Source organism: Ruditapes philippinarum, unplaced genomic scaffold, assembly GCF_026571515.1.
Source record: "Ruditapes philippinarum isolate M1 unplaced genomic scaffold, ASM2657151v2 ctg5598_1_1_1_1, whole genome shotgun sequence".
NCBI lineage: Eukaryota > Metazoa > Mollusca > Bivalvia > Venerida > Veneridae > Ruditapes > Ruditapes philippinarum.
This window is the reverse complement of record NW_026859632.1, coordinates 132,221-145,270: the sequence shown is the minus strand read 5'-3', so window position 1 is coordinate 145,270 and position 13,050 is coordinate 132,221. Positions and strand designations below refer to the sequence as shown.

General features: G+C 30.5%; 1 protein-coding gene across 3 annotated transcripts; it reads left to right on the top strand.

Annotated features, from left to right (window-relative positions):
• Positions 1-985: 985 nt before the first annotated feature.
• LOC132757301 (hemicentin-2-like) lies at positions 986-12,123 on the top strand. 3 transcript variants are annotated; one of them, XM_060748547.1, is made up of 9 exons: positions 986-1,095; positions 4,635-4,979; positions 5,467-5,745; positions 6,083-6,334; positions 7,737-7,988; positions 8,478-8,600; positions 9,759-9,822; positions 10,286-10,371; positions 10,648-12,123. In XM_060748547.1, the coding sequence occupies exons 1-9, from the start codon at positions 1,017-1,019 to the stop codon at positions 10,695-10,697; spliced, it is 1,530 nt and encodes a 509-aa protein (XP_060604530.1). In that variant the 5' UTR covers positions 986-1,016; the 3' UTR covers positions 10,698-12,123. The 3 variants fall into 3 exon arrangements, with proteins under 3 accessions (XP_060604530.1, XP_060604532.1, XP_060604531.1); XM_060748549.1 differs by lacking the exon at positions 7,737-7,988; XM_060748548.1 differs by lacking the exon at positions 8,478-8,600.
• The last annotated feature ends 927 nt before the right edge of the window (positions 12,124-13,050 follow it).

Sequence of the window (13,050 nt, the reverse complement as noted above, 5' to 3'; positions counted from 1 at the left end):
TATATTTTTACAGGGTTCACTTTACATGGGACAAGAAGTAGTATTCAGGTTCAAAATTTTGAGAACAAATGTACATATTCTTATGTTTATATCCGTACCAAAATATATTTCCACTTTCGATTTCAAGAACATGGGAGCATAGTTTTAGATGAGACTTTATTTTCTATGTTATCATGTTGAACAACATCTAGGTATTGTTCATACTTAAATACAGTTTTAGATTGCCTATAGTAGGATAACTTGATTTGCCACACTTGTACAAATTTTTGTTGATTAATAGCGAGCATGTTGATTAACATTATAATCCTAACATTTAGTCATTTTAATACAAACAAATGTACAGTTTGTAAGTTTACTGGATTTTTATCATTTTTGCCATATATTACCGTCAATTAGTTATATTAATCATGTAACACATGTGATGTTTTCAAATTAAACCCAAACCCAGCATATATGAGCTTACGATAATTTCAGAAATAAACACAGAAACAGATATACAGGAAGAATAAAATCGTCATTTTTTTATAATTTACTTGCTTTTTGTTGTGTCCCTTCATGAAACCCTTATTTCTATACAGTGTATGTATCTCTTTTCCTGACTTTGATAGCTTAAATGGATTCTACTGACGTTTTTGATAATATGACACTAGAATAAAGATGAGATTAATACTCTTTTGGATGTAGGTCTATATCAATTTCTTGTGTACAAATCTTCAGATCATTAGCTCACTTGTTTTCTATCAAGAATGCGAAAAATGACCCGAAAATGAAAAGGAAATGCAACGCTTTTCACCCAAATCGGTCTCGGAATAACTTAAAAATATGATCTTATATTTGTGTAGACTTTTTTCTCAATAGATTTAATAATTGTTAAAAAGCATATCATATTTTACTGTAACTTCCGCATTCAGGTATTTGTAAAACACGAACGAAATGATAAAAGGTCATTATGGATTTATGTAGTTACTACCTGCTTATAAAAACTGTTATTATTGATATAATTTAAGCAGTTGAAAATGTCGTATATTATTTGGTTCCTAAGTTTTATTGGATTGTTCTCATTACTTACAGTAACTGTTGATGGATACAGTAGAGGTAATGTTTACAGAAATATTTAATTTTCATTTGTTTCAAAATATATTCACTAGCATTTAAAAAAAGTTCGTACGGGAGCAATAATGCGTGTAAATGTACCTTGAACATGATAATTTTTTATCATCGTCCAGGCTGTACACATGCTATAAACGGTGTACCTTCATTTTCTTTAAAATGACTAACGTTATCAGTTTCAGATTGCCATATAATTAAAGTAGAATTTTGTCTCAAAATTATTTGTGCAGGACAAAAATACTAAATGACAATATATATTCTTAGTTACATAAGCTTATTAATGCTGTAAAGACAAGCTGTGTAAGCAATATCGTATTTTATAAAATAATATCGATTATAATGCTGATAGACAATTAATTGAATATGACAATTGTTTAGATTTAAATTAAAAAATCATATAAGTTTAAAAAGACTGTCACTCTACTTTTATCATTCTATCGTTACCAAAAGAATGTATTGTTGAGTGGAGTATTAATTATTTATGCAATATGGAAGAAGATTAAAAACTGAAAACATATATCTTCAAATATTGACATTTAAATCTGACATTTAAGGACCCAGTTACCTTGACTTTTGACCTAATGACTCTGAAATCAATAGGGGTAATTTGCTAGTAATGCCCAATCATTATGTCAAATATGACGACTTTAAGATAATCAGCGGTAACGATTTTGAAATTTAAGGCCCCAGTGACCTTGACCTTTGACCTAGTGACCCAAAAATGAATAGGGGCCATTTGCTAGTTATAACCAATCACTTTGTGAAATATAAAGACTTTGTGACACATAGTTTTTAAGATAATCAGCGGTCTACCGACGGACAGACCGACAGACAGACCGACATTAGCAAAACAATATACCCCCTCTTCTTTTAACGGGGCATAATTAATATAGATCTAGGCAATGAAGTGTGAAGAGGCGAAACACTGTTAACAACTCTATTTTATATCGAAATCCTTTATGACATTATGCCCATGATAGCCCATCCAAGGGTATATAGTGAGTAAACAGCTGAAAGTCAAATTTGTTTTACAGTTCACTTTAAAGTTACATCATCCTCAATCTGTCATTGTTAATACCAGTTGAATTGACTATGTATGAAAGTGACTGTTAAAAATTTGATCGACCCGAAGTTCATAATTGGTAAATGTTTAGAATAAAATATAAATCTGCCTAAAATATAAAAAGCCGCACTCTTTTAACTCTTATGAATTATGTGTTACAGGTTAATTCCGATGGATATTTACAAAAACTTCAATGTGCCACGTGAGATAGTTGGCGTTGATGTTAAGCAAATTATAAAATTGAAATCAATTATAGCAAAATTGAAACTTACTTTGACTTTCACCTGTTACTTCACCTTTTATGGGCGTAATATCATTTTAAATTAGCTTACAAAACAGTTTGAATGACAGCTACAGCACATGCCGTAGAATATCTTTTAACCTTTCACAGACCTTTAAGTATGACCTTGATATTGACCTTGACCTTGGTAGAAGCAACCTGGATTTGAATTTGACATTTATGACCTTTGGAGTACCACCTGGCTGTTGTTACCTGTACATCGGCTCAAATGATTACCATTCGTGCCAAGTATTTAAAAAAAAAAAAAAAAAAAAAAAAACGTTTCAGTTGTTTAAAAGTTATGGAGTGGACGTGAAACGTATTTCTTTGTTATGATTGACCTTTTGATATAACATTAACATGGGGGATAGCGTCCAGGTTGTTACGTTCTGAACATTGATTCATTAGGAAAATAAATTTAATGTATGTATGCTATCAAATATTTTATAAAATATTCAATTAGAGACAAATATAATCCCGAAAGAACAATTAAATACTATAAAATAATGTAACAAATACATAACCTTATGCTTACATGAAATTATTCTAGTCTAAACATATTTTATTGCATTTAATACATGTTTACAAATATAGCATACAAATAAAGTATATATATCAAAATGCAAATGGGTTGGGCAACAAGTTCTCACAACATTAGATCAAGCCCTTCCCAGAAATTAATTTTACAAAAGAAAATACTTTAAGGCAACAATGATTATTTAAACATGCATATAAACTTAAAAATATGTATTTCATTTTTGAACAGTTCATTTATTCATTAAGATTTAATGTACAGTTTTGATTTTGAAGTGCGATCCATCCACAGGTTGCCATCCCGATCTCACTGTAGTGTTAAAATAGTTGAAGTTTGGTTTTTGAAATTATTCTCAGTATGATACACTGAATACTTGCTTAATAATCATTATTATTTCGTTCAACTTCCTTTTTTACTCAGGAAGGTACATGTAGTGGTGGGTTTTTTGGTAGAACAACACTCAGGTTCAAATATATATATGTAAGAAGTAGACAATAAAAATGTCATCGTTGATTTGTGAGACATGATAACAGAGAACAAACTCTATATATGCGAATGTTGGGCTTGTTTCAATGTGTAGTGCAGTTTGTGACATCATTTTTGTGATGGTGGATGAGCAGTGGCTATGCTTTCATGACTGTTCTGCTAGGCGCTGTGCCGTAATTGGACTGGCATATCGATGTGGTGGTATGTGTGCATATATTCTCTCATTTCTATAACAAATTATCTGCACACTTGTATCTTAAGTGATCCCACGCAGGGGAAAGTATAACTGTATTTGAATTTAATTATCTCCCTTTATATATACTTTATCTGTCTAAATTCATTGTATCCTACGGATCTACTTAATCTTACGGGATCCAGTTGACTTTCGGAAATAGATATATAGTTCTCTGGTCCCAATCAGTGAAGAAGACAATAAAAATGTCATCGTTGATTTGTGAGACATGATAACAGAGAACAAACTCTATATTTGCGAATGTTGAGCTTGTTTCAATGTGTAGTGCAGTTTGTGACTGTATATAAAGCGGTTCTGAAACCATCAGTGGTGGTATGTGTGTATATATTCTCTCATCATCAACATATATATTTGAACCTGAGTGTATGAAAGAAAGTCGTGAGCGGGAAATTATACATAGAAAAAACAATCAAATATTTGAAATACATAATACAACATATATCACGCAACAATTCAATTTACAATAGAAACTTTTTCACAAATAAATAAATAAATGTATACATACGTGACCTAATACATACCAAGATTTGTAAGAAGGAATCTTATGTATTAATTATTTGAACAGAAGGTACCGTAAGAAATGAAAGCTAACCTATAATATAATATGTAGTCACTATGACTGCAAGACACGGAGTGGTCAGTGTTAATTAGAATTGTTATATTCCAGAACCAAATCAGCGGAAAATAACTTTCATACAAAATCAATCATCCAGCAAAACCAGTTCAGTCACGCATAACAAAAGAACACAAGACAAACACAAACACATAACACCATAACAGATTTGGTCTGACCTTTTAAGATAATTTACCATAAACATTATAAAAAAGAACTCGGGACTAATTTAACCTTATCTACAAAAAGTTTCACTTATGTATTTTATCATTTATTTCTGCTAAATATTTGCAGAATGTGATGTTAATCAAACAAAATTTACACCAGAAGGAAGCACAGTAACCTTCGTGAACAACATTACAATTACAGGCGGCTTATTTCGAATGAGGAAGACATCCGGGTCTGCGACAGGATTTCGTGTTTATCTATATCTAGCCGGGACTAATGGGACCTTGACCATTGCCAACATTTATGCTTTTCCTGGTGCTTGGGAAAACAAGACAAGTATAAGCATTCAATTTCACTCTGATAGCAAACCTTATGTGAGAATAATTTTGAGCAACGTCAGTATGGAGGATAATGGGACATACCGAATAATTTATGGCCGTGATTACGCTTGTTATATCCTTTATGTAATGGGTAAGTATTTTTATCATAAAAGATAGATTTCAAATTTTCAATTCCATTTTCTAAGAGAGTATATTTTTTAGAAATTAAGCATAAAACATTAAAAAGATTAAATAACCAATTGCAAAAAAAATAGGAGCTCTTAGTTAAGTAGCCCTTTTCAAACATTAAATACAAAAATGTCTAATATATTTGACTTTAAACAGACAATTTTGACGAAGAGTAAATCAAATACAAGGAAAGGGCATCTAGTAGTCATTTCCTAGCATAACACATTTCTTTCATTTGATGCTTTTAAGGACATCATTTACATAATATCTGGAGCTCTGGAGCATAAATTAAGTTTCCCATCAATTAAACTTGCCTATAGAAATAACAAAAGAGCTCTTGATTTATGAATATTATAAAGAAGATGTTTATAAAGTAATATAAAAAAAATGTAAAACATAATTTAGCAATTTGATTTTAATCATTTAAGTCTATGTTTATATCATTTAAGAAATAAAAGCTGAACCGAGCTTAAGTAGAGAAGAGAATGACCCGATCTATGTGTTTGCACATCCGCAATATTCACTGATAAAGCGGCCGTTAACGAACGCAACTATGGTCTGGTTATTAGACGGTAAATCTGTCAATCAATCTGCCAGGTTTATACAACAAGATGGTCTTATTTGGATACCAAGGATTAGAAGAGGCCTAAATGGAAGGAATGTAACTTACCGCGCTCTACATGATGATGGAAGAATCACCGATGTAAATACCACAGTAACTGTTAAATGTAAGAACAATAATGGCATATGTTTCATAACATTAGATACAAGAAAGCAAATCTTGTGTTATAACAACATATTCTAAGAAGTTCATTTGCAAAAAATACACACGTTATTAATAACATAGTTTACTCCTACATTGTTGTAAATTTGTGCAAGATTTTGGTCGAAATATATAAACATTTCAAGTGATAGCCTGTTTCCTAGTATTGAATACACTTCAAAATGTTTTATTACTATGTTTTCGATTACTAGTTCCGCTATTTAATAATAAGATTGATAATGATAATTATAGAGGAATAAGACTGCGACTGAAATTGTTTTCTGTATTTTACATTTACACAGACGGACCAAGCCATCCTTTGACGCTGGTACCGAAAAAGACACACTACAATATGGTCAGTGGAGATACCATGCCTGATATAACATGTACCTCTGAATGTAATCCACCATGTAACATTTCCTGGGGAGAACACAGCGAGAGGGAGACACTCAGTCTTGGAACTGTTAAGAAGGAAGATTCAGGAGAGTACACATGTACTGCTAGTAGAATTGGTGGCCAGACCATACAACAGACTGTCAGTATTTTTGTTGCTGGTAAGTCTTGATAATGGCAAGTATTGTTACTTATTCCCGCTATAAATTAATAAATGAAAACGCGATGATTTCAAACTGAACCGGGGCGTGTCTATTACCTTCTTATTGGACAAGTAAATTTGATGAAAATTGTAGCATTCATTATACATGTACACGCTGCTGAAAAATAGAAAAATCATATTCAAATGCTTGTACATTGGTTCATTTATTATAGTTAGAGAGAAAATATTTTTTTATTTTTGCTGATGATAACATCAAAACACCGTCCTCAAGTTTCGATGCTCTTTATATTTAAAAAAAAAATGATTCAAGCTTTATTACAAGAAATGAAAAGACATGAGCTAGACTAATAATTATGATATCCTGACATAAGATTTGTGATGTAAAATAAGAATACTGTTATCATATCAATATCAGCCATTAAATAGCACCGTGTAAACACAGACAGTTGAATGCCTAAGGAAACATAACACAATAATATTATATGCTTCGAAGTTTCAAAGTTTTATTTCAGAAATATCCTGAAGGTCAGAAGCCCATGAGGACAACATTTTGTACAGTGTACATGTTGCAATTACTACATAATAACATATTGTAAAATCTTGTAGCCTTCTAAGTCTTATAGCTAAAAGTATAGTTATAAACATGATCAACATGTAATCTAACTTTATAATACTGATTATGATATACTCTATCCATTCGCATTACGTCACCTTACAAAGTGTGCTGTTGAGTGCACAAATTAGTAACACCAGTGACTAGAGCTTCATGACCTAATAAGTATATTCATATGCTTCGCAAAGACCAAACAAGTTATATCTGAAATATCACAATTTCATATATCATTCATATTTTTCACTGTGTCTGATGTTTACTTGAATGCGAATGAGGAAAATTATATCACAAACATATTCAATTTTTTTATAAAATAGTGTTACATTACAAAATGAAATTCTTTTTCTAACACTTGACATATACTACATTTTCTCTTAATTAAAGGAATTGCAGTAGGCTTTGCTCATTTGCCGCTTTCAATACTTAGTTGATGAAATGACATACGCAATCTTGATAAGCCAAATCGAAACTTTTGTATGTTTCATATCTGGTATAAAAATATGTAATATCGGATAATCTATCGCATGCTTGGCAACTACATGTATAATATGTTTCTTTTGTGGTTTGTTATTATGTTTTGATATTTAGTATTATCAACATAATTATTTATTGTATAACAGACTTTCTATGATAGACCAATTCACTTTAACTAGACGTTTATGTTTAATATTATAATAAATCGATAATTATACAATTTAAAACGCAATAATTAATACATGCGGGAAATTGTGCCAATTATATATTAATATTTTAATATTTAATATTTTTGATATTTTCATATCAAAAGATCGACCACTTCAGTCCCTCATACTTTCACCAAGAAAGACGTTCTATAATTTGGTTAGTGGAGACGCCATGCCTGATATAACATGTACATCTGAATGTTATCCACCATGTACTATATCCTGGGGAGAACACAGCAAAGACAACATTCTTAGTCTAGGAGCCGTTACGACAGATGATACAGGGGAATACACGTGCACAGCGAGAAGAGTGGATGGGCGCAGTGTTGAACAAACAGTCAGCGTTTTCGTTTCCGGTTATAATTAAATCCTACCTCATATTTAATAAACAATTATTAGCTAGATTTTTACAGAAAATTAATAATGAATTTTAATAAATGTTTTCCTGATTGATGTATAACAATGATGCATATTTTAGAGTTTCATGTATACGTAATGATATTAGCACATGAATCAATAAATAGTATAAGACGACGCTTAATCTGTCATAAGTTCAGATCTATTTATTTCTTCTATGTAGCGTAACGTAATTAAGGAGCTGATTTTAATTAGATTGAGACGTAGCTGTGAATATTTCTTAATTTCTTCGTTAAAAGCGTGATATGAGTTCATGTGTTTTTCTATATTTATTTAGGGTCAGACAATTTGCTAATATTCGCTAGTCTATGCACAAGGAAAGTAACAATATTACCACAGATACTTGTGTACTGTTGGTGTAGCTTTATTGTTATAGACTGGACGTGTGAATATTACGATATTTCAATATATTTTTATTTTTTATACAGACAACTCATATTTTACCATAGCGATTATATGTTTGGCGACTGTTCAATCACTTACTATCATTGCGCTTGGGTTGTGTACATTTTTCATCTACAAAAGGAAAGTTCCGTTTTGTTGTCAACGACGTTAGTATTTTTTTAAAATGTAAATTTATAATATACATAACTGTTGTAAATTACATGTAATAATGGACAAATAAAAGGAAGCTTTAAAGCAAATCATTTTTACGATATTGATTATACTGTAAAATATCATATATGAGATTGTTCTTAAAAATTTCGAACTATATTTCTTTTTACAATATCCTTACATCATTCTGTTTTTGTTTTAAAAGCAGTAATGACCAATGGCAAGTGTTAATTAATGTAAGATTACATTTATAAATGTCACGTTGTTACATTAACAAACCAATTAAAATAAATTGGTCAACAATAGACAAAATTCCGTAATGTTCTGTAGCAAAATAAACATAACTCATAAATTATTTAGTATTTATATGATAAGAAGGGAGGGGTGGTAATATCAACTGATATTACAGACAGTTCGACAATGTTCATTTCTTATGTTTACTTATAATGTTCAGATAACAATCAGGTGTTATCTTTTAAATCCATTTTAAATTTCTTCTGGCACAATGTTTTTGTTGTTGGGGGTTATAATAATCAAGTAAACTTCACAAAATAGTGATATAACACAAACACGTATATACTCTACAAGATGTTATTTTATTCTCCTAAAGTTCCTAACATCAAGACTTGCTAGACATGTGAGCATGCATGAGCAAAACGCATATATCAATAAACTAGTTAATCTACTGATATAACTACATATAAGTATTTTAAAAAAAATACTGAAACGATAAAAATGTATCATTAGGATATTCTAAACTATTCCTTGAGAAAAAAACAATGCTGATAAAGTTTTAAGTGGTTAAGTATGAACATTTTTATGATGGATAATGATATTTTGTTCTAGCACATCTTATTATCTGCTATACATGTACAAAAACATAATATGGGATCATGTATCGTGCACTTTCCATACACAATTCCTTCGTGGTTGTTATGTCTGATACTGAATACAAAATGTAATATCAACGTTATTAGCTATTACACCTTCAATTATACGTAGGCCAACTCTCTGTGATTTCTATTTGTTTCTTTAATTGTCTATGGCCTTGAAATATTTATAATTTTAACACGTCTGCTTAAACTTAAATAATCTGGTATAACATTTAATTAAAACAAATAAGCAGTTTTCTTTACTGTAACAATGTTTATTAGTTTCAGAGTGCGTTTCCAAGAATAAAACAGACAACACAACAGTCACCTTTTCTCAATCGAACGTGTAAGATATTTCTTAAATATGTATAACATTTGTATGCAAATATCAAAGAAGTATCTGAATTGAAAGAAAGACATAAGACCACTTCCGTGAAAGAAGATGACACATAGGGAACAAAAATGTTTTGCTGTTAAATGAATGTATAAAAACCCATACCAAAGTTCATAAATGGAAATATTTCTGTAAATTCTTTGTTTAAAGCAATTAACACATGTGCAAAATAGAATAGAATAGGACTGGTATATTTGTTAGGGAATATTGTATTCTGATAAATGGAAGCAAGAAGTATTAGCTAGTTAAAATAGTGGCAAGCTTTTTAAAATATATGTTTAGAGTTGCGACGCACTTTTTTATAAAGTAGATTGTAAAACCCACTTCCAACAAAAACTATATATTGAAATGGTTAACAAACATTTCCACATTTGTGTCGTTAAATGAAACAGTTCTTTGAGAATTTAATTTTCAGGCAAGGATCTAAAAAAAGAATGTATGAAGACTTGAGACATGGGACAAGAAACAATGTTTACGGCGAGGTTAACTTGTCTATTATAGGTATCTGCAGTCATTTATAGTAATGTTTATTCTACATTTTACCTTAAAATATTTACAAAAAATTTAGCTCTAAACACTTTCTTTTAAGGTTGATTTCAAATGACTTTTCGTAGACTTTTTAGAAACTTTATGATAATTCCTTTGCAATTAAAGTTTGCGTCCATAGTTATTTGAAAAGGGTAAATTTTCAATCCGTCTTTTTATTTTGTTATTTATTATCAATTTGTAATTGTAATGCGATTGCTACAGTGCCTTAGTTGTACATTATGTTTTCAGGAGATGATGCTACAGTTAGTACATACGAAAATACGAGCATTAAAAGTTAAAATTTTCCATTCGTTTTAATATTGTCATAGAAACACATGCATTACTAAATAGTATGCACATGCGGTAAAAATGCAATTTTCTAAATGACTAATTTTCAAAAGTACAGAAGCGCTAATTTAAGAATTAGACATCGTTTAAAAGTTTATTTGCGCAAAGACAATCAAATTTACTAGTATGTCAGGCTATTTTAGAAGGATATTTTGTAGTCAGTAATTTATTTTCTGGAATTTTCTACGGCAAAAAGAGGTACACGTACTGTGAATTATCGTTATCATTGAGAAAAAAATGCAGAGGATAAAAGGAGTAAAAGGTCCTTGCTTGATTTAGAGGACGCAGAGAAAGGACACAAGGAATTAAAGAGATTAACGGCGCAGCTGTTCAATGAAAGATTAAAAATCGAGTGAAAATAAATCTACTAGCAACATTTTTGTATGTAACTGAACAAAATAGTATTTGCTTGTACATGTGTTGTTACTGAATCACAAGATAACATATTTATCTGGTATTTTTGTTTGGATGTTTTAAAAATATCAACAATGTTTTGTCTTTTCTCTTTTTAGAAATATCTGAACACTTATACTTGTAATCAATTTTAACATTGGACTGTCGAAGTTTCAAAATAATCCAAATGATAAATATTTATTACAATTATGAAATCCGCAATTGATGCTAAAGGACTTTCAGTTTTTTGTAGGATATGTGTATAAACATATGTTTATTAAAAATCAATTAATATACAACATGTTGCATTAACGGTTCATGTAATGTAAGTTTTTGTATGTATGTTTTTGTATATGTGTGTATGTATGAGTATATGTATATATATAAGGGATCTATAAGTAAGTGGTTCAAATATCAATTTTGATATGAAAATTTTAATTGTGTAACTACTTAAGAAAATTTCGGCTGGTATGTACTTTATCAATCAAAATTGATCTTTTCCAAACTTTTTCATGATTTTTGATATTATGTATATATATTTATGTCATACACTGTTCGTTATTGTGTAAGTTTTATGTCCTCGTGGGCTTGAAAGCCTATTGAAACAAAATGTATACTGTCTACTGTTATTATTGTATGTTAGTATGTGTCCAGTGTTCAGCCATGTATAAAGTAGTAGATAATTGTTTATTGTAGTAACATATGCAATGGACATTTATACAGTACAATACAATTTCACAAAGAGTTTTGCACCCGGCCCAATGAACCTATTAGTCACCTTTTATAATAAATTACATTAATCATATAACTTTACATGATGTAACAAATTACGTGAGGGAAATGGTTATGGCAAAACAACACTGTATAATAAATGTGAAATTATGCGCATACTAGTATAACAATAAATAGTTAAGTGAGACATAATCCTTATTGAAATGCAAAACTTAAATTATTTTTATAATTTAAGAATAAATTATACTTAGTCTAAACAAGTAAGCTTTCGTTATATATTTGGCTGTCTTTCTTATGTGATCAGTCATAAACACACATACTTTTTTCAGAAATGGTTATTTTCATGTCCTGAACACAGTTAACATTAACAAATATATCGTTTCTTATGTGTCTATAAACACATGATAACAAAAATGAGTCTCATCCTCTACTTCATTTTTTTCACAAAAACGACAAATTCTGTATTCCACTGCTTCTCCAACGAAACGCCCAGCCAAATCCGAACTGACATAAAAGTGACCGTTCATGTTTTTCGTAAATTAAGTAAAACATAATCTTCCTTATCAAATGTATCTTTAAACAGTTTTATATGTTCGAAGCTTTCTAAAGGATTGCAAATTGGTCTACCATGTATTACGGTACAGGTCTCGAATTTTATCGCTAGCAGTACACAGAATAACTGTTGTAAAATCTGTAAAGTGCTGTTCTAAATTAAGATCACTAAAAATCTTTTTTATATTTGAAGACAAATTTTCACATGTATTGCATTTACCGTAATCATACATAACACATGTTTGGTTAGTCTATCATCCGGCATTGATAACAACCTGTTCCAAAATCGTATTATAGGCAGTTTCTGTCTGAACACACTTGGTAGTCATCCTGAATCTCCATGGTGCAAATCTATGTACACCAAAAAGGTATCTTAGCGCGCGTGATAGACATTGTCAACACATTGGTACGATTTGAAACCCCCACGAGGAGGCGCCATACTCCAATATCGGACTCACACAAACTGCCGACCAGTTTTTCAAATGCGTTAATTCCAGTATCTTTCAGGTTGTGAATCCTACAGATTATGCTCCCTAAAGCTCTTCCAGCACCTTTAGATTGGGATTCACTATTAAGATTAAAAACTATGCCCAGATAGTAGATGGTTTCTTAGAACATTTTCACCAA

Excerpts from the sequence above, each read along its gene's own strand:
- LOC132757301 (XM_060748547.1), top strand. The coding sequence starts at position 1,017 with ATGTCGTATATTATTTGGTTCCTAAGTTTTATTGGATTGTTCTCATTA. Across the intron at positions 7,989-8,477 it reads AGTCAGCGTTTTCGTTTCCG|ACAACTCATATTTTACCATA; the intron begins GTTATAATTAAA and ends TTTTTTATACAG. Across the intron at positions 9,823-10,285 it reads ACCTTTTCTCAATCGAACGT|GCAAGGATCTAAAAAAAGAA; the intron begins GTAAGATATTTC and ends TTTAATTTTCAG.